The sequence below is a fragment of the Pongo abelii genome, chromosome 20 (assembly GCF_028885655.2).
Source record: "Pongo abelii isolate AG06213 chromosome 20, NHGRI_mPonAbe1-v2.0_pri, whole genome shotgun sequence".
Lineage (NCBI taxonomy): Eukaryota > Metazoa > Chordata > Mammalia > Primates > Hominidae > Pongo > Pongo abelii.
This window is the reverse complement of record NC_072005.2, coordinates 1720561-1742333: the sequence shown is the minus strand read 5'-3', so window position 1 is coordinate 1742333 and position 21773 is coordinate 1720561. Positions and strand designations below refer to the sequence as shown.

At 59.5% G+C, this 21773-nt stretch overlaps 2 protein-coding genes across 6 annotated transcripts in view; one reads left to right on the top strand and one right to left on the bottom strand.

Annotated features, from left to right (window-relative positions):
* Nucleotides 1–21773, bottom strand: part of CSNK1G2 (casein kinase 1 gamma 2) — a 39584-nt gene that overhangs the window by 10219 nt on the left and 7592 nt on the right. For 3 of the 5 annotated variants that reach the window (XM_024236557.3, XM_054538612.2, XM_024236556.3), the window contains exon 2: nucleotides 1187–1638. In XM_024236557.3, the coding sequence (XP_024092325.1) occupies nucleotides 1187–1373 (187 nt within the window). In that variant the 5' untranslated portion in view covers nucleotides 1374–1638. Of the gene's footprint in view, nucleotides 1–1186; nucleotides 1639–15400; nucleotides 15511–21773 lie in introns of those variants that run through there. The other 2 variants (XM_054538610.2, XM_054538609.2) reach the window with 2 other exon arrangements.
* On the top strand, nucleotides 16072–17528 carry LOC100940020 (uncharacterized protein CSNK1G2-AS1; the record flags this gene model as incomplete). Its single annotated transcript, XM_063720391.1, has 3 exons — nucleotides 16072–16273; nucleotides 16610–16730; nucleotides 17108–17528. Coding segments are annotated over 3 exons (456 nt in total), but the record flags the coding sequence as incomplete, so codon positions are not given.

The following is a 21773-nucleotide window of genomic DNA, read 5'->3' as shown; positions in this document are numbered from 1 at the left end:
AGCTGCTTGACTCATAGGACACACACTTCTGCCGCATAACTGCCTGCTGAACCCCACTTCTGCCCACGAGTGGCAACTGCCATTCATCCTCATTTAACAGGTGGGTAAACTGAGGCAGGAGATGGGAAGCGGGGCCACAAAACGTGCCTGGGGTCCAGGCGGCCACAGCCCATGCTCCTGCGCCCCTGGGCGGCCGCTCTTGAAGATGCAGCCACATCATGACTGCTGCCTGGGCCTCAGTTTCCCTCATCTGACAACCTCATCAGGCTGAGGGTCCGGATTCTGGTACCGCCTGCCGTGGGTGACCACGTGAGGCTGATCCACTGCCATGGCCTCCCAGACCTGCCCATCCTGCGTTCTTTCCCAGGGACCCTGATTCCCAGCATGACAGACACTGACTGGGGGTGCACCTGGGTCCCCCGGACAACCCCAGCAACAGATGCCAAATGGCCTCCCGCAGGAGCTCCAGCAGCACCAGCAATGAATTTAACCACATTTCCGGGGATGATCCGGCTCCCTGGCACAGCTAATCACAGACTGGAAACGGCCCCAAAGGTGTTCAGAACTCCCCCAGTCCTGGTGGTCATCTTCAGGCACCCCCACCCCAGGGAAGGCACCCCTGGCCAGTGAGAGGCTCAGTCCTCGGCCCTGCTCCTCACGCCTGCCCGGGCAATCAGACCCTGACCTGGGAGAGGTTGGTGTGAGCAGAAGGGACGGAGCCAGGTGGGCCAGGTGCGGCCTTTCACATGGTGAAGCTGGGAGTGGCACACAGCAGTGTCATCACCACATAACAGTCACTCCAGCCACCCGACACCAGCTCCGGGCCGGCCGAGACCTCCCACGAACTGAGTGCCGGGCAGGCACCTGTGGTTAAGGCCGGGGCTTCGCCCAGCGCACACGTGGGCCGTGGAAGTCATTCACAACTTAACATCGGGCTCCTTGCGGCATGGCCTGGCCTGCTCTGGGCCACCTGCCTCCCAACAGAAGTTTCCCAAAAAGGTGGCAGGGCCAGAAACCCACTCTCCCCACAGAACCTCCTCGAAGGGAAGTGTCAGTCGCACCACAATGGACTGATGATTCAATGCACCTGCCAGTGACACGGGGCGGCCCCGCCAGAGGCTCCGGTGACTCGGGGCGGCCCTGCCAGCAGCCTCCCGCCCCCACCTGCCACCGAGCAGGGCCTCACCTAGGCGGAGCTCCCCGAAGTTGCCGCAGCCAATCTTCTTGCCAACGCGGAAGTTGGGGCCCACCATCAGGACCCCCGAGCTGGTCCCCGAGCTCCGGATGCCGTGGCTGCTCCGGCCCCCGCCGGCCTTGGACATTCTCCGGCCCTCCTCCGTCTCCCCTTTCCCTCCTTTCTTGTCAAAATCCATAAGTTTGTGATACCCTGGCCTCTCCACGGTGACTCTGCTGCCGTGCAAACCCCAAGTCTCTGCAAACCTGAGGTCTTGGCTCCTCTGTGGCTAGAACATCACCGCGGCCGGTGGGCGGGCGTGGGCCCGCGGCTCCCAGCTACTGAGACGCAGGTGCTTGGGCCGGCCAGGCCGCGGTGCTCATCTCAGTGGCCTCAGGGTCGCTCTCGGGGACAGGAGACATTCTGCTGACAGGTCCCACCGCCTCAAAGCTCACGGCTCACAGCTGCAGAGAAACAGAGGCACAGGTGAGCACCGGTGAGGCCCCCGCGGGGCCACAGAGGACGCAGCCGGGAGACTGCTGGGCTGGAAGGAGCTCTGAAGGCCGGGGCATAATAAGCACCGTCCCTGCCAGGAACCCAGCTGGGAAGCACACATCACATGACCTCAGAGGCCAGAGGTCTCGGCGTGGCTGCCTGGGGACAAATAGGGTAGGGCTCGGGACTTTCTGTAAAGCAGGATGGGTGGGTGGGTGGCACAGGTGGGAGAGTGTACTGCCAGGAGAGCATGACTGCCAATCCCGGGGCGAGGCCTTGAGGATCCTGAAGCCAGGGGGGCAGTCACACCCCAGACACAGAGGGGCCACACAACAGTCCCTGTATCCATGCCCAGGGCCGCTCTGGGAAAGAGGGAGGGAGGCAGATGACAGCAGGCAGGCCTGAGGCAGGGACACAGGAGCCACCAAGCTGCCCCTGCCCATGGCGACTGGTTGACGCTGAGAGCGGGGAGAGCAGGCCGGAGGGCAGGAGGCCCCGGCGAGCCAGGCACTGATGCAGGAGCCCCCAGGGCCTGACCCAGGCTCGGGTTCTTCTCCAGCAGCCACTGGTGGAACGGGGCAGGCTGGACGCCACTCGGGGCTGTGACGATGCCAGGGTGGGTCAGACCCATCCCCTTCGGTGCAGAGCAGAGCTGAGGAGGGAATGGCGGGGCCTGAAGGACCAGCGGAGCCAACAGCCACCTAAGCAAGGCTGGGCAAGGAGCAGGCAGCAAACTTCTACCCCAGGGGAAAGGACAGAAGCCTCTGGTCCTGAGAAGGAACACGCAGTCCCTGCTCCCGGGATGGCGGGACCCCAGCCCACAGCCCCTCACTGCGTCTGCACCACCTTAAATGCTCCCGAGCCCAGGGCCACCGAGGGCCCCAGAGCCTGTTGCCACCCACAGAGAAACGCCGTGTCTGGACAGGGGCTCGTGGCTGAGGGGACTCTGTGCAGGTCGCTCTCTGGAGTGAGGGGGCCAGTCAGCCCTGGCTGACATGGAGCCCAGTCTCTGCGCAGGCCCCGACGGGAGGCAGGACGGTCCCCAGCAATGAGCCTCGGGACAGCCTGGGGAGGAGCCCCCACCTGCAGAACTGAAGGGTGGCGGCTGTGGTGTTAACTGGATGCTCGGGCGGTGCAACCCCAGGGACGCAGCTGTCACCTCCTGTCCCCCTCGAGCCAGGTACCCGCCCAGAAGGCCAAGAACCCTGCACTGGGGGCCGCTGCAAGCCACCTGCTTGTCTGCACAGATCCTGCCGGGTCCTCCCTGACCCAGGCCCCCACCACCCCCGGCCCCATTCTAGGGCTCCAGACAGACAGAAGCCCCACCCTCACTGAAGAAGGGGGACCACAGTTTGCTGCCGTGCCCCAGATGTGCAGGGGAAGAGGTTTCCTGCCAACCGGCAAGACGTAGGGGCCGCGGGTGAGGAGGGGCCACGGGTGCACAGCCATCGCCGAAAATGTTAGGACAGGAACTCCCAGCTGAATAAGCCACATCAGAAACAAAGGCACCGGTGTCACAAGCACTGCCCACTGGACGTGGCCCCTGCGTTCCAATACGAGAAACACCCTGTGGCGATCGCAGGCATGCCTTGGGTCCCGCACGGCAATAGCCACTCGAATGTTCTGGTTTCCTGGTGCGCACACAAGTTACATTCACAGCATACCGTGGTCTAGGAAGTGTGCAGTAGCGTTGTGTCTAATCAAACAAAGGATACACTTTAATTAAGCGGGGCGCAGTGCTGCAAGCCTGTGGTTCCAGCTACTCAGGAGACTGAGGCGGGAGGATCGTTTGAGCCCAGGAGGTGGAGGCTGCAGTGAGCTATGATCGCACCACTGCACTCCAGCCTGGGTGACACGGCAAGACCCTATCTTAAATAAATAATAAAGAAATAAAAATACTTTACTGCTAAGCAATGGTAATGATCATCGGAACTGTGAGTGGCCCTAATCTCCGCGGAGGAGGGTCTTGCCTCGATGTGGACGGCGGCTGACTCGTCGGGGCGGTGGCTGCTGGAGGCTGGGGCAACTTCTTAAACTATGACCACAAAAAAGTTGGCCACAGCGACGGACTCTTCCTTTCCTGAAAGATTTCTTTGTGGGGCGTGATGCTGTCTGATAGCATTGATTACCCACAGCAGAACGTCTTTCAGAACTGCAGTTGGTCCTCTCAACCCGGCCGCGGCTTCGTCAACTGAGGTTCCGGGCTGTTCCAAGTTCTTTGTCCTCATTTCCCAGGTTCACAGAATCTTCACTGGGACTAGAGCGCAACTGAAGCAACTCCCCTGCTCACCCTTCAGAGGCAACTCCTCACGTGTTAAAGTTTTCTCGTGAGACGGCGGCAATGCAGTCACATCTCCAAGTCCTTCTCATTCTAGTTCTCCTGCTGCTTCTAAAACCTCTGCAGTTCCTCCTCCACTGAAGTCCTGAACCCTCACAGTGATCTTTCAGGCCTGGGATCAACTTCTTCCAAACTTCCGCTAATCCTGACATGTGACCTCCTCCCATGGATCACGCGTGTCCTTCACGGCCTCTAGAACAGCAAAGCCTTTCCGGGGGTTTCAATTTACCCAATTTCCCCAGCTCCATCAGAGGAATCCCTCTCCACGGCACCTACAGGCACTTAGAGCCTTACAAATGCATTTCTCAATAATGAGAGTTGTGGGCGGGTGCAGTGGCTCCTGCCTGTAACCCCAACACTTTGGGAGGCTGATGCAGGCAGACTGCTTGAGGCCAGGAGTTCAAGACCAGCCTGGGCACACATAGGGAGACCCTATCTTTACAAAAATAAAACAAAATTAGCCAGTCATGGTGGTGTGCACCTGTGGTCCTAGCTACTTAGGAGGCTGAGGTGAGAGGATGGCTTGAGCCTGGGAGGTGGAGGCTACAGTGAGCTGTGATTCTGCTTCTCCACTGCAGCCTGGGCGACACAGTGAGACCGTGCCTCAAAAACACTAAGACTTGGCCAGGCACAGTGACTCAGGCCTATGGTCCCAGCACTTTGGGAGGCTAAGGAGGGCAGACTGCTTTGAGCTCAAGAGTTCAAGACCAGCCTGGGGAACATGGTGAAATCCCCTCTCTACGAAAAAAACATAAAAATTAGCTGGGCATGGTGGCATGCACCTGTAGCCCCAGCTACTCAGGAGACTGAGGGAGGACAATTGTTTCAATCTGGGAGGTGGAGGATGCAGTGAGCCGAGATCGTGCCATTGTACTCCAGCCTGGGTGACAGAGCAACACCTTGTCATGCATAAATAAATGAATGAATGACATGTCAAGGAGTCATGTTGATTTCCGAGTCATTCATTCATTCATTCATTCATTGATCCACGGGCTACAGGCTGGATGTTGTGCTAGCAAGGATGGAAACGATCTTTTTTTTTTTTTTTTTTTTTTTTTTTTTTTGAGACAGAGTCTCGCTCTGTCACCCAGGCTGGAGTGCAGTGGCGCAATCTCGGCTCACTGCAACCTCCGTCTCCCGGTTTCATGCCATTCTCCTGCCTCAGCCTCCCGAGTAGCTAGGACTAAAGGCACCCGCCACCACGCCCGGCTATATTTTTTGTATTTTTAGTAGAGATGGGGTTTCACTGTGGTCTTGATCTCCTGACCTCATGATCTGCCCGCCTCGGCCTCCCGAGTGCTGGGATCACAGGTGTGAGCCACCGCACCCGGCCGGAAACTCTGATCGTGCGCATCTCCACTAGGGATCTTGGGTGACCAGGTGCGTTGTCAGTGAGCAGTCATATTTTGAAAGAAATCTTTTTGGCCGGGCGCGGTGGCTCACACCTGTAATCCCAGCAGTTTGGGAGGCCGAGGCAGGCGGATCACGAAGTCAGGAGATCGAGACCATCCTGACTAACAGTGAAACCCCTTCTCTACTAAAAATACAAAAAAATTAGCTGTGCGTGGTGGTGGGCTCCTGTAGTCCCAGCTACTCGGGAGGCTGAGGCAGCAGAATGGAGTAAACCTGGGAGGGGGAGCTTGCAGTGAGCCGAGATGGCACCACTGCACTCCAGCCTGGGTGACGAGCGAGACTCAGTCTCAAAAAAAAAAAAGAAATCTTTTTTCTGAGAAATAGGTCTCAAAAGTGGGCTTCAAATATTCCGTAAGCCAGGTGTTAAACAGATGTGCTGTCACCCAGGCTCTGTTGTTCTATTTATAGAGCAGAGTAGATTTAGCATAATTCTCATGGGCCCTAGGATTTGTGGAATGGTAAAAAGCCCTGGCATCACCTTCAAGTCACCAGCTGCGTTAGCCCCTAACAAGAGGGTGAAGAGGGTGGGCCCCTCCTTGGAAGCCAGGGAACAGCTTCTCCCACACGAGGAAAGTCCTGGGTGGCATCTTCTTCCAGAAGGCTGCTTCTTCTACCCTGAAAATCTACTTAGTGTAGCCACCTCCAGCAGTGATCTTGGGAGATCGTCTGAATGCTGGCTGACGCGTCTCCAGGAGCACTTAATGCTTTTCACCTTGAACTTGGTTTTTTTTTTTTTTTTGACATTGGGTCTCACTCTGTCACCCAAGCAGGAGTGCCATGGCGCAATTACAGCTTGCTGAAGCCTCGACCTCCTGGGCCCAAGCGATCCTCCCACCTCAGCCTCCAGAGTAGCTGCAACTACAGGCACACACCACCACGCCCAACTAATTTTTTTAAAAAATTTTGTAGGCCAGGCGTGGTGGCTCATGCCTGTAATCCAAGCACTTTGGGAGGCCAAGGCCCAGCACTCTGGGATCACCTGAGGTCAGGAGTTTGAGACAAGCCTGGCCAACATGGTGAAACCCCATCTCTACTAAAAATACAAAAATTAGCCGGGCGTGGTGGCGGGTGCCTGTAATCCCAGCTACTCAGGAGGCTGAGGCAGGAGAATCACTGGAACCCAGGAGGCGGAGGTTGCAGTGAGCCGAGATCGTGCCATTGCACTCCAGCCTGGGTGACAGAGCGAGATTCAGTCTCAAAAAAAAAAAAAAAAAAAAAAAATTTGTAGAGGCCGGGCGTGGTGGTTCACACCTGTAATCCCAGCACTTTGGGAGGCCAAAGTGGGTGGATCACTTGAGGTCAGGAGTTCAAGACCAGCACGGCCAACATGGTGAAACCCTGTCTCTACTAAAAATACAAAAATTAGCTAGGTGTGGTGGCATAGACCTGTAACTCCAGGTACTCGGGAGGCTGAGGCAGGAGAATCGCTTGAACCTGGGAGGCGAAGGTTGCAGTGAGCCGAGATCACACCACTGCACTCCAGCTTGGGTGACAGAGCGAGACACTGCCTCAAAGAAAGAAAATAGGCCGGGCGCGGTGCTCACGCCTGTAATCTCAGCACTTTGGGAGGCCGAGGCAGGCGGATCACGAGGTCAGGAGATAGAGACCATCCTGGCTAACACGGTGAAACCCCGTCTCTACTAAAAATACAAAAAAATTAGCCAGGCATGGTGGCGGGGGCCTGTAGTCCCAGCTACTCGGGAGGCTGAGGCAGAAGAATGGCATGAACCCGGGAGGTGGAGCTTGGGCGACAGAGGGAGACTCCGTCTCAAAAAACAAAACAAAAACAAACAAAAAGAATCAATGGGCTATAATAAACTCACAAGAGAGTATTGTATATTTTATTTTCATGAAAAATGTATAATAAACCACCATGTTACTCCCTACCTGTGGCTGGGCGTGCCCTGGACATTTCATAGAAATGGGATCACACACGGCATGTCCTCTGTGTCTGGCGTGTCTCATTGAGCCTGGCGTGTCTCATCGAGCCTGGCGTCCTCAAGGTGCGTCCACGCCGTGGCCTGAGTCAGAGCTTCTTCCTTTCCGTGGCTGGGTTGTGTTCCAGTGCATGGAGGGCCGCGCTACGTCTCCTCTGCTGACGGCCATCTGGGCTGTAGCCACCGTCTGGCTGCTGGAGTCTGCGGCTGTGTTTGCGCACGGGCTTCTGCGTGGCCGTGGGTTTCCACTCTACCTGGGTACATAGCTAGGAGTGGTCTTGCTAGGTCGGATGGGAGCTCTGTGTGTGTCTTTGAGGAGCCGCCAGGCCGTCTCCACAGTGGCTGCACCGAGTCATCCTCCACCTGCCGCTCCCAGGGGTCTGACTCCTACACACCCACCCTAGCGCTTCTATGAGCTTTTGTTTTTGTTTTGAGACAGGGTCTGGCTCTGTCGCCCAGGATGGAGCACAGTGGTACGATCTCAGCTCACTGTAACTTGTCTGCCAGGCTCAAGCAATCCTCTTGCCTCAGCCTCCTGAGTAGCTGGGACCACAGGAGACCCCCATGTCTGGCTAATTTTTTTTTTTTTTTTTTTTTTTTTTTTTTGTAGAGATGGGATCTTGCTATGTTGCCTAGGCTGGTCTCAAACTCCTGGGCTCAAACAATCCTCCCTCCTCGGCCTCCCAAAGTGCTGGGATTATAGGTGTGAGCTGTGGTGACCCCACTTCTGTGTTTCTGGGCACAGCCTTGCTGGGGGTGTGCTTTTTTTGTTGTTGTTGTTGACAGAGTCTCGCTCTTTTGCCCAGGCTGGAGTGCAGTGGCATGATCTTGGCTCACTGCAACCTCTGCCTCCCAGGTTCGTGCAATTCTCTGCTTCAGCCTCCCGAGTAGCTGGGACTACAGGCACCCGCCACCACATCTGGCTGATTTTTGTATTTTTAGCAGACACAGGGTTTCACCATCTTGGCCAGGATGGTCTTGAACTCCTGACCCCAGGTGATCCGCCTGCCTCGGCCTTCCAAAGTGTTGGGATTACAGGCGTGAGCCACCGCGCCTGGCCGGGGTGTGCTTTTAATTCGCATTTTTTGGCTGACTCCTGGTTTATTTTTGGATGCGAGTTTTCTCCACTGGACTGGGTCAGGGGTGCAGTGCTGTGTTGATGCTGGACACGAGGGAGGTGGCCGGAGACACTGATGTGGCCAAGTGGCCATGGCTGAAGAAGGGACTGCAGTCGGTGCCCCTCACCCCTGCTTAGCGGCCAGCGGATTTCTTGAGCTACCGACTCTCATTACGGCCCAAACATCCAGAAACACCCACGCATGGCTAACCTAGTTTCTCTAAACCAGACCCATATTAAAATTTAACTTCCTTCCTGGGCGTTTTGGGGGAGGAATCTCCTCATGTGCCCTGGGTGAGGGATCTGTGAGACGTAGTCCCCCACCCCCCACTGCAGCTCATCTCTCTTCCAGCACAGGGACTGGGCGCCGTGCCGCTTCGCGGGCACCCCCTAGTTCCAGACAGCACCTCCACGCCTCAACACTGGGGCCCCTCCCAGGCTCCACTGTCCTGGGATCCCCCACTGAGGCCCCACTCCTGGGACCACCCACCAGCAGGGCCTTCTGGAGAAACAGACAGCAATGGCCTGGAGTATAGGCTGCTGGGCCCTGCCTGCGAGGCTCCTCAGCATGGGCTGGACTCGGGGTGACGCACGCACCCCAGCCAGGAGGGATACCTGAGGCAGCTCCACCCAACGCCTCTGTGTGGGGGAACAAGCAGCAGCTCTGACCGCTGAGCCGGGCTCAAGTCCTCCACCCGCCACGGCCAGATTCTGGCCACAGGGACCGCCCCATGCATGCCCCTCCACAGACACGAGAGCCACGGGAACAGCCCCCCGACAGCGAGAATGCCACAACCGCGACGGCCGGGGCTGGAGTCACACTGGGCTGTCCCGTTGACAGCCCGTCCATCCATCTGTCCTTCCACTGCAGCTGCCAACGGGACGGACAGGGGGACTTCCACAGAGGACCACCGTGGGGGAGGGGGGGCGATGCATCCACAGGAGAGAAAACTGGAGCCTGGCGCCTCTCCTCTGCCCACGCCCCGCCGCACACCTGGATGAGCCACCAGCACGGGGACATTCTCCTTCTGGAAACCCTCTCAGCATCCACAGGAAGGGGGCGCTGAAATGTCCATGCCTGCATTTTGTTTTGTTTTGTTTTGTTTTGAGACAGTCTCGCTCTGTCACCCAGGCTGGGGTGTAGTGGCGCGATCTCGGCTTACTGCAGCCTCCGCCTCCCAGGTTCAAGTGATTCTCCCACCTCAGCCTCCCAGGTAGCTGTGATTAGAGGCATGTGCCACCATGCCCGGCTAATTTTTGATATTTCTGGTAGAGACAAGGTTTCGCCACGTTGGCCAGGCTGATCTCAAACTCCCGACCTCAAGTGATCCACCTACCTTAGCCTCCCAAAGTGCTGGGATTACAGGTGTGAGCGACCACGCCCTGACTACTGTTAGATTTTCCATCCCACAAGAAAGCAAAACCACATGCGTGTACACAGACACACACACGGAGACCCCAGGCGCAGGCACACGGGGGACACAGCAGCGTGTCAGAGCCAGGTGTGAGATCCAGCACGGCAAACATCCCGAGGGGACACTGCCCAGAGGCCCCGCCTGAGGCCAGCCTGCTCGCGCCACACTGCCTGCCTTTCTCGACGAGGGCTGGAGACTGCCCGAGAGGCAGCGTCCTGGAGACACAGGCCTCAGCTCTCCCCTGCCAGAAAGCGGCAGGACGTGTGGACCATCTCGGGGGAGTGCATGCAGAAGCTGGGTAGGGAGGGGGAAGGGGCAGGCGCCATCCGGGGGACCTTCCCTGTGGCCTGAGGGGGAGAAGGCCCCGGGTCCCGGACGTACCTATCTCCTACGCAGTAGGACGCCTTTTCTTCCTACACGCCTCTGTGCCGACGCAGACACTCGGCTACGGTAGGGTCAGGACTGGCACCAGGGAGGGCAGGGAAGCTCCGGACCCTACATGGGGCCCTGGACATGGGTGGGGGCTTCTGCCCACCTGGCTTCCCCCAGGTTATGCCCTTTACAACAGCAGGGAACAAACTCTCACTCCCCAGTTCCGAGAGTCCTGCGGGAGGACCGTGAACCCAAACAGGGGGTTGTGGGAGCCACAGTGTGTAGCCAGGGATGTGGGGACCCAGGGTGGCGCTAAAGGTGGGGCGGGTGCTGGGGGACTCAGGGTGGCACTAAAGGTGGGGCCGGTGCTGGGGGCCGAGCATTAAAGGTGGGGCGGGTGCTGGGGGCTGAGTCGCAGCCTGTAGGGTCCGTGCTACCCTGCGCAGGCAGGTGTCCAGGCAGGTAAGACACCCCGATGCCACGTCAGGAAAAAGACATCACGCCCACCCTCTCTGTGAGCCCCAGAGCTCCGGCCCTTTTCCAGACAAGGGAGTGGGGACACTCACAGGCCACGGAGAGGGAGCTGCCAAAACCCTCGTTGAGGACAAAAGGCTGGAGGCCACCAAGCAGAACCTGAAAAGCAAATGTCACCGACTTCACGAGGAAAACAAATCCATCCCTTCTCACCGTGAGGATGAAAATATCCTCTATTAGACGGCACGGACAGAGACACGGCCTCACGATGAGCTAAAGGCACTGAGCTGCATGAGTTACACAGCTAGAGGGTACAGCCCGAGTGTCACACCTCAGTTATTAATACAAAAACCAACTCGCACCCTGGGAGATGCAGACTGGGAAGCCACGTGGGGAACTTGGGGAGGGGACGCTCAGGACCCAGAGCCAAAGCTCATACCCACACTCAATACCAGCTGCTGTGGCCCTGGACAGGGGCGGGGGGGACGGGGGACAGTGCCTGGATGGGGGACAGGGGGATGGGGGGACAGTGCCTGGATGGGGGAACGGAGGACAGTACCTGGGAGAGCTGGGCTGCTGCAGCCCTGGACGGGGGCGACGGGGGGATGGGGGACAGTGCCTGGGAGAGCTGACCTGCTGCGGCCCTGGACGGGGGGATGGGGAGATGGGGGGACGGGGGGATGGGGGGACGGGGGAGACGGGGGGACAGGGGACGGTACCTGGGAGAGCTGAGCAGCTGCGGCCCTGGATGGGGGGACAGGGGGATGGGGGACAGTGCCTGGGAGAGCTGAGGCCCTCTCGACACGTGGCAGGAGCCGGGCAGCTCTCCTGCCCTGGTGCACCAACCCCATGGCCCCCACTGCCGAGCCCTGCAAGACATCCCTGCTGGGCTCCTGTTCCCCCAACATACACACTCGGTGCCCAAAAAGGACCATGCGAGGCCCAGCGGCCTCTGCGGACCACCGAGGAGGAAGCTGTGCTCTGGACAGACATCAGGGGCACAGGCTTTGGTGGGGGCAGTGGGAGTCCCAATTGCCCCTCAATTCCAGGCAGGGTAGGCAGATGCCCTATGAGGCTGCGCTGAGCTTCCACGGCCTCCAGACCCGCTCGGGAGAAGCCCCCTACTCAGCCACCGACGTCCCTCAGGTGCCCCATTAGGATGTGGGCATGGCCGTCCAACACTCGCTCGGGAGGAGCCCCTTGCTCAGCCACCGATGTCCCTCAGGTGTCCCATTAGGATGTGGGCAGCGCCGTCGTCAGGACACGTCCCAACACCTGGCTTCCGGACAAGACAAGTGCACACCTCCAACCCCTCCCTGCACATGGGGGAAGCACTGACATGAGGCTGGCTCTGCCGTGTGCCCCGCAGCTCCAGGGGGCCCTAAGCAGTGGTCGTGCCACACACAGCGCCCGCAAAGCGCCCACCCCACACACACACACGGCGCCCGCCGAATGCCCACCCCACACACACAGCGCCCACCGAGCACACACGAGCACACACTCCACACACACGGCGCCCGCCGAGCACACACTCCACGCACACAGCGCCCGCCGAGCGCCCATCCCACACACACGGCGCCCGCCGAGCACACATGAGCATACACCCCACGCACACAGCGCCCGCCGAGCGCCCATCCCACACACACAGTGCCCACTGAGCACACACCCCGGTGTTTCCAGGGGAGATGTGGCAGCTGCTCGGATGCGGCCAGACACCCTCACAGGTCCCTTTGTGCCCACGTCTGCAGTCACCCGGGGTCCTGCGCACCCTCCAGTCTCTGCCTGTGCGGTGAGCTGTGAAAGTGGCCTGGTCTGTGGAGCGTGCCCCGGGCAAGGGGACATGGGGGACCTGCAGGGGCAAAGGCATCTGCTCGGCTCCCTCAGTGAGGACAAACATGAAGTGGAGACAGAAGCGCCTGCGCTCACTGTTCCTCCTAACAGCAAACCCAAGGTCTCCCACAGGCCCGGCCACCCAAGCCGCTCGGGGCAGCCCCCTTCTCTCCCAGGCTGCTCTCTGCTCAGCACTTGGTTTGCACGAGTGCCTGGTGCATCCCGGGACATCTCTTCCCTGGCTCCACTTCTGTCTGTGGTGCCCACGTGACGTCCCGGGCACACACTGCTTCTCATCCTTGCGGGCCTCCAGGCTGGGCAAGGCACACTCCTGGGCACAGGGCCACTCGCCTGCTCTCCATCTAGGCTATCCCTCCTGACACGGTGACCCTCTAGCCTGTGGGGCTGCCTGGAGGGAGGTGGGGCCTGCGTCCAGGTTGCTTTTCTTTCTAGGCGTCCCTGCCTCGCCCTCTCCACAGCCGGGGGCCCCCAGAGGCCCAATCCCACCCACCAATCTCCGGGTGGCACTGTTTAAGCCACGCAGCATCAGGGCGCGACCATCGAAGGTGGGCGCCACCACCAGCCTTCCCTCTGCAGAATCCCCACCTTCTCCCTCCTTCTCTCTTCCAGGTGAGCCATTGATTGGCTTGGTCAGTTCCTTCTGCTAATAAACCATGAGTGATGTGTGATCGATGAAATGAATTAACCCATCAACCACCGCCTGGTCAGGTTCATCGAGGCTGAGCCCTAAATTCCAGAACGAGCCTCCTGGGGCTCTCCGGGGTGTCCTCCTGGCCCGGAGGCAGAAGCTTCTGGACAGCTGTCTCACAGCCCCCACGGATGCAGGCATGACCCACAGCCCCGTGTCCCGACGCTGGAGTCTGTAACAGCCACCTCCTTAAACACTCTTCCATCCCCAATACTCAGTCCACCCAGATGGGACTGAACACACCCCACCCAGCCCCCCCGTGGAGGGTCAACACCAACCACTGAAAGGGCCAATGCCGCAGGGTGAGCGCCTGTGCCGCAGCCACAGCTGCCGGGCCTGAGTACAGAGTGGCCTCGCCGGCTAGGACGTGTGGTCTTCTTTCTGTTTTTTGAGACAGGATCTAGCTCCATCACCCAGGCTGGAGTGCAGTGGCGCGATCTCGGCTCATTACAACCTCCACCTCCCGAGTTCAAGCAATTTTCCCGCCTCATCCTCCCAGGTAGCTGGGACCACAGGCATGAGCCACCATGCTTTCTGATCTTGGCTCAGCTACGTGCATTCCGGCTTTTGCAGAGCAAAAAGCACCAAATCCCCATCCCGGCTGCACCTGCACAGATGACAAGCCCCATCCCCCAGAACCTGTGACGTGAGCGCTGCCCTGCTGGGTCTACCCACTGCTGGGTCTAGGGCCCCACTGCTCCTGGCATCCCCCTGGAAGCCTCCCTGTGCGACCCCCAGCCCCTCGTCTGGGTGGTGACCGTCACCTCTCAGGTCCTGGTTCCCGCAGGGGCTCTCGGCACCCCTGCCCCATGACCTGGAGGCAGGAGGATGAGAAAGGGGTAGGCCCTGCACTCAGGGACCCAACGCCGTTGGGAGCTGGGGTGAAGGCTGGCCCGGGCTGTGTGCTGACTCCGCTCCACCCGGCCACCGAGCAGGCTGCCCTGCTGGCGTCTGTTCTGATACAGTGGTCTTGGGTGTTGTGGCCCAGGCAGGTTGGGGCTGCTACTTTCTCTCTGGCCCCCTGGATGAGCACTGGCCTCCCTGTGCCCGGCCTCAGGGCCAGGAGCAAACCCCACTGTGCCCTGCAGAGCTGAGCCACACAGATGCACACCCGGCTTTGCAGATGGAGCCCGGGACCGGGCAGCAGCCTCCTCTGGTGACAGCAGTGGCACGGGGGTCCACTGAGCACTCCCTGCACACTCAGGGCTGGATCGCGCCTCCAAGCATCTCATGACAGCCCCTCTGAGGGGGTCGTGGGCAGACAGCAGAGGGAGGGCCCAGCCACACCCACCCTAAGCCTGACATGGACGGAGAAGCCCCTGCCCTGGGCACTGCCCCTGCCCTGAGGAGCCTCGCCTCAGCCTGAGCCTCAGTGGGGGACGCTGACCCGCAGCCGGTGGAGGGCAGCCCAGTGGAAAACGGGAGCGCTGCTTGCACACCTGCTGCCCACGGTGGCCGCCAGCCCACGTCCCCCACCTTAGGAGTGGCCCCGGAGGTCACTGCCTGCGCCTGAGGCCCTCACAGCAGCAGCAGCAGCAGCAGGAGTGCAGTCAGAGGACAGGCAGGGCCACCGCCCTGGGCTGTGTTCTGTGGGCACAGGGCGGGTGCCCAGCTCCCCCTGCCCCCACAAACAAGGGCCACCACCCCAAGACTCAGAAGCTTCTGAGGGCGCAACCACTCCCTGGAGGCGGTCACCACTCGGTCAGGGCCCAGCACCCGTCCATCACCAAGGAGGAAGAGCCTGGCCTCTTCTGGGGCTCTCCGAACCCCAGGGGGTGCCCAAGGGAAGCCAGACAAGGCCAGGGCCTGGAAGGAAGCGGGGACGTGAAGGCTGGGCACCCACCATGCCCATGCAGGCCTGGGGGTTGGGGGCCTGCCCTGCCACACCTGAGGGCCACAGCGAAAAGCAACGATCCCAGGGAGGGATGAAGGGATGCTGATCCCCACCCAGCCTCCACCCAACCCACGCAGCCACGATTCTGTCCCAAGGGACGAGTGCCGGCTCCGGGTCACACGCCAATGAGGCTCCCGGGAGCCAACGAGGGGATTGCAGCCATCCCCACAAGGGGCTGCTCTCTCCCCGTCAGCTCCCATCCCCTTCCCCAGCCCTGGCCTCAGGTCGCTACCTGCCCTGTTCTTCTCGGGGTCCTCCATCTGGTCTGGGCCCAGGGCCAGTTCCCTGGGGAGGGCCCCGCGAGCCCCCTTCTCTGACTGTCTCCACTGAGTGATGTCACAGTCCCTGGGCCGACATCACCACACAGCCCTCAGCCCAGAGCCCAGGGCAAAGCTGAAGGGAGGCCAGGGACCTCACTGGGCTGGGCAGGTGCAGGCCACTCCCGTCCCAGTGCCCTCAGAGGCACCTAGACTCATGTGGACCCAGCCGCAGACCCTTCTGGGCAGTTCTGTCCAGGCCGGCCCTGCCCTCTGACCTGGGGCCGCAGGGGCTGGCCACTGTGGGCTCGGTTCCCTGCCACCCCGATTCATCTGCACCCCAAGGAAAGAGAATGAGGGGTTGCAGTGCCCCAGGACCCACGAGCCCCCGAACACCAGGGCAGCACATACTTCCAGTCCCAGGGCCACAGCAGAGCGGGGCCAGGCCCAGCCCAGTGACGCAGGGCAGACGGAAGGGCGCCCTCCACAATGGAGGGGAGCAGGAGCTGCCGCGGCCAGGACAAACCAACCTCAGGCTGACATAGGCCGGTAATGGGTTTAACGCATCAGGTGCAAAAGAGAAACACCCCACAAATCAGGGAGAGGAGGGAAGCCGCCCACCCCATGGGAGGAAGCTGAGGAGTGAACGCCAGGGACGGGCGGGGCCGGTCCTCAGAGCACCGCAGACATCAGACCAAGGGCAACTGTCATCACCACGAGAAGGCCTCGTCCACGGCAGAAGCCAACCTCACCACGCCGACTGCACCAGAGACACCCACGAGGAGAGCCGGCCTCCGAGAACGCAGCTGAGCCATCACAGGTCGCCATCAGCAAAGGCAACGATCCAGGTAAAGAACACAGGAGGGCCACGAGCGAACGCGGCACAGCGGCCAGGACCGGACCCTGACTTGGGGGGAGGCGGCAAGGCTGCACAATGGCAGCTGGGACCAGACCCTGTTGGGGGGATGGGGGGGATGGCGAGGCTGCGCAGGGACCCCGTCCCACAGGTCAGCCTCGCCCTGGTGATGGCACAGACCACAGGTGAAGGCCACGGGCAGAGCTGACCAGGGAAAAGCTGGCACTCACCCAGCACCGGACACACATGGCAAACGCCACCGGCAGCCTTGGCGGAGGGCACTGTCCCTGCAACTAGTTCACATAACGGCAATTTTCCCAAAATTCAGATTATGCAAACGGAGGCAAGGCTGCCATGGACTCCAGAGCCTCAGATGCCATCAACAAAAGCAAAGTGGACACATCTGCATCAAATCCATCACAAAGACGGCCTTCGAGACTCTGGGGGAAGTGAGAACACCCCCACCCAGGCCCCCACGGCGCACAGGCCCCCACAGCAACCCTGCTCCACCTCAACAGCTTCAGCTCTGGTTCCTGCACCCTGGCCCGGGGGCAGAGGTGACCTGGTCTTGCCAGGGGGGCAGGGGTCCCTGGCCCCAAGTGGTGCCACAGACAGCGGGGGGAGCATGCAGGCAGAGTCAGGCACCCCACCAGGAAAGAAAGCTCCCACGGCAGGTCCCGGGTGCGAGTGGGACCTGGGGTGGCTCCCATTGGAATCCTGCTACGTCTGAGAGGATACGGGTCCTTCCAGAAGCGTAACCATGAACAGCCGTGGAAAACCTGGGTGGGCTGCGTTTCTACATTGCCTTTTTTTGTTTTTTTTTCAGACGGAGTCTCGCTCTGCCACCCAGACTGGAGTGCCTTTTCCCCTCACCGTGTGGGAGTCGCCGGGCGACGTCCCGCCCCGGTTTCCCTCCACCCGAAGGCAGTCACCTCGGTTGCCAGCTCCTGCCTCTGTGATCTGTGATGATCCCCACAAGGGGTGCAGAGTGAAGGGCACAGCGGGGTTCGGCCTAATTCCCTGGGGAGCCCCAGGCGAGAGGGCTTGGTCCTGGGGAGCTGCCCAGGTCTTCTACACCCCCTGGCCTCCATCCAGCCCCGCACGACTCGGCTCCTGGCCCTGTGCACCGGGCGACGCCTGCTAGGCGCGTGCCCCTCAGAGTCAGGCCTGTATTCACCTCAGCTTTTATCAAGGGCCTTCAAGGACTGGGTTTTTTAAATCATCATCAAATATACCGTTATTAAAAAGATACGTACACTTTGGGAGGCCGAGGTGGGCAGATCACTTGAGGTCAGGAGTTTGAGACCATCCTGGACAACACGGTGTAACCCCGGTGTCTTCTAAAAATACAAAAATTATCCGGGCGTGGTGGCAGACGCCTGTAATCCCAGCTACTCGGGAGGCTGAGGCAGGAGAATCGCTTGAACCCAGGAAGTGGAGGCTGCAGTGAGCCAAGATGGCACCACTGCACTCCAGCCTTGGTGACAGAGCCAGACTGTGTCTCAAGAAAAAAAAAAGTTGAGCACGTGGAAGCATCCCGCCCTCCATCACTCGGGCATTCTCAGCGCTCACAGGCCGCAGACGACACGCGCTATCGGCGCACTAGCTTCTGCCCCTTGGGCCCTCGTCCAGCCCTGCACCCACTGCCCACTGAGGGGCCAAGGTGTCCTTGCTGTCCCGCAGTGGCCATCATGACCCCTTTCACACAGAAGGGTTGGGCTATCCCCCAAAAAGACATGCCAAGTCCTGGCCCCCAGTAAACAGGAATGCAGCCTTATGTGGAAATGAGGATGGCCCCAATCTCACCACTTCTCAGCTTAAGGTCATGTTTCACCATGTTCAATCAGAAAACAGCAGAGAATGGCCGGGCTCGGCGGCTCTTGCCTGTAATCCCAGCACTTTGGGAGGCCGAGGCGGGTGGATCACGAGACCTCTCTCTCGGGAGATCGAGACCATCCTGGCTAACACAGTGAAACCCCATTTCTATTAAAAATACAAAACATTAGCCGGGCGTGGTGGCAGGTGCCTGTAGTCCCAGCTACTCAGGAGGCTGAGGCAGGAGAATGGCGTGAACCCGGCAGGCGGAGCTTGCAGTGAGCTGAGATCACACCACTGCACTCCAGCCTGGGCAACAGAGCAAGACTCCGTCTCCAAAAACAAACAAACAAACAAACAAAAAAAACAGCAGAGAAGAGGAAGGTGGGGAGGTGGACTCTCACCGCTTCCTCCCACCCAGCCTGCACATCCTGAGGGCACCCAAGCATCCCCCGTCCTGGCCCATAGGGAGGCTGCACCCCCCAACTGGGACCCCTGTCCATCATGCACACCACAGCTGGTGCTGCCTCCTCAGGGAGTCCCGGAGGACCAAGGCAACACAGGCAGCCGGGCCGGCCTCAGGATCTGGCAGGGTCTGAACGGGAAGAAATCTAACGGTCCCAGCAGGCCCCCATCTTTGATTTTTTTTTTTTTTTTTGAGAGGGAGTCTCACTCTGTCGCCCAGGCTGGAGTGCAGTGGTACAATCTCGGCTCACTGCAAGCTCCGCCTCCTGGGTTCACGCCATTCTCCTGCCTCAGCCTCCCGAGTAGCTGGGATCACAAGCACCTGCCACCACGCCCGGCTAATTTTTTGTATTTTTTTTAGTAGAGACAGGGTTTTTTAGTAGAGCCAGGATGGTCTCGATCTCCTGACCTTGTGATCTGCTGGCCTCGGCCTCCCAAAGTGCTGGGATTACAGGCGTGAGCCACCATGCCCGGCCACCTTTGATTTTTATAAACCAGCCAAATGGCAAAAAGTGTTGCCTCCCCAGGCACACGGCGTCTCCTCTCACCTCCCCTCATTTCCAACAGCAGGGAACAGACACAGACCACCCGCCTGGCCAGCTCTCTGACCCCCACGGTCTCCCCTGAAAACTGGGCACATGGATCACCCAGGGATCTAGGGGGGCACCAAGGCAAATACACACCCAGCTCACCCAAAACTTCCCAAGACGCTCCGCCACGATACCCCATAACCCCCACCTGGAGGGTCTCCAGCAAAACTCCCACAGCCCCTCCCTCCTGGATGCCCCAGAGCAGGTGACACCTCCCTTCCAGCGGCCAGGTCCCCACCTGACGCGGGCTGGAGGGAGGCAGGGGGACGGGTGCTGGTGGCCTCTGGGGCACGAGGAGGCGCCTTGGTGTTCGGTGGGCAGCAGCAGATTTAGGCCGGGCCATCCCAGGAAGGCCCGTCCGTCCCAACATGGAAGGAGGCCTTGGCTGTTTCTAAGCGCACCCCCTCCTGTCTCCCAGAGGCCTCAGACAGTTTTGTCTGAAAAGCGGATGGTGCTCATCTCCTGGAATCTGAGGTTTGTGAAAGAACGCCTTCTTCAGATGTTGCTGTAATGTTCAAGTTCTCCAACATTGCTGAGTTCTCTTTTGCTACTTAAAAATAAACACTGATGGCCGGGCACGGTGGCTCATGCCTGTAATCCCAGCACTTTGGGAGGCCAAGGAGGGCGGATCACGAGGTCAGGAGATTGAGACCATCCTGGCTCACACGGTGAAACCCCGTCTCTACTAAAAATACAAAAACAGTAGCTGGGCGAGGCGGCGGGCGCCTGTAGTCCCAGTTACTTGGGAGGCTGAGGCAGGAGAATGGCGTGAACCCGGGAGGCGGAGCTCGCAGTGAGTGGAGCTCGCGCCACTGCACACCAGCCTGGGCGACAGTGCGAGACTCCGTCTCATAAATAAACAAACAAACAAATAAATAAATAAAAATAAACATTGATTTTTGTGGCCTTGAAAGGCCAGGGCCACCTCGATGATCCTGTGGGGCTGGGGCCTGCCGGTCACTCTGTGGACACTGGATGCCTCCGGCCTTTGAACTTGCTGTGGCGAAGGTCACTGGCAGCACATCCGTCTGTCTGTCCCACTGCCCGTGCTCGTCACAGGGTGCAGGATCTGGCCCTGTGCCTGACAAGGCAGTGGGGACACTGGGCACATGCAGGACCCCTGGCTTTCCAGATGGCATGGGGATCAGGACAGCAGGATCCCTGATGCCCTGCAGGCCAGAGAAACATCGGGCCAAAGGACAGGAGAAACCAAGTCACCGGAAGAGGGGAGTGGTCGTCGCTGTGCAGAGATCCAGTCCCCAAAACCCGGCAGGGGACCCAAACAGTGCAGGTGTGGATGGCGGTCTGCGGCTCCTCAAATGGTCCAACCGGGAGTGGCCCTGTGACCAGCGGTTCCACCGCTAGAAGTCCACCTGAGAGAACAATCACACGGCCACACGGGAACCGGACACGGATGCTCGCAGCAGCCACACGTGGATGCCATGCAAACATCTATCACAGAAATAAACACGTGGCCACCCACACGCCGGAACACGACTCAGCCACGAATGGGAGCGAGGATCGGACGCGGGCCACGGCGCGGATGCACCGAGGATGTCACGCTCAGTGAGAGACGCCAAACACACAAGGCCTCATCCCGTGTGATTCTACCCCTAGGAGGTCCCTAGAGCCAGAAAGTAGGATGGGGGTGCCAGGGGCTGGAGAGGGCAAGGGAGTGAACATTTCACGAGGACAGCGTCTCAATTTGGGAAGGTGGGAAGGTTCTGGAAAGGATGGTGTGGAAAGCTGGCTGCTGATGGGGCCAGGGCTCCCTTTGCAGGTGATGAGAACACTCTGTAATTAGAGGTGGTGGCTGCACACACAGAGGAGCCTTGACCACGGCGGGGTTGAACTGACAGGTCCACTCTGACGTGGATTTTTTTCAATAAAGGTTTCCCTGAGGGCGCCGGCCTCTCCTGGCTCCCTCCCGCTCTGCCACCCGAGACAGCGAGACCCACCCTCCCTTCCTCAGCCCTCAACGTGAACACGACGAGGACAGAGGCTTTCATGACCATTACTTCTACTGCATGAAGAGCAAGCAGGGTTTCTCTTCCTCCTGCTTTTCTCCACACGTCTGGTCTCCAGCTTCCCTCACTGTGAGAACATAGCACCTAACACAACACATGAGGTATGTGTGCGTGGACCCCATGTCCTCCCGAGGCCTCTGGTCACCAGCAGGCTGTCGGCAGCGGCGTCTGGAGGACTTGAAAGCTATACGAGGGTATTTTGCTGCATGAGGGGCTGCTGCCCTAAACCCCACTCTGCTCAAGGGTCAGCTGTATAAAAACCACTTATGTGCACACGTTGCTGAATGTTACCAAATGTGGATTATGGTTCCACCAAAAAAAAGTGGCTTATGCTCTAAGGACCACACCGAAATAAGGCTGGTAAGAGAACAGTGAGCTGGGTCAGTGTGATGGGATCTTTTTTTTTTTTTTTGAGACGGAGTCTCGCTCTGTCGCCCATCTGGAGTGCAATGGCGCAATCTCGGCACACTGCAAGCTCCGCCTCCCAGGTTCACGCCATTCTCCTGCCTCAGCCTCCCGAGTAGCTGGGACTACAGGTGCCCGCCACTGCGCCCGGCTAATTTTTTATATTTTTAGTAGAGACAGGGTTTCACCG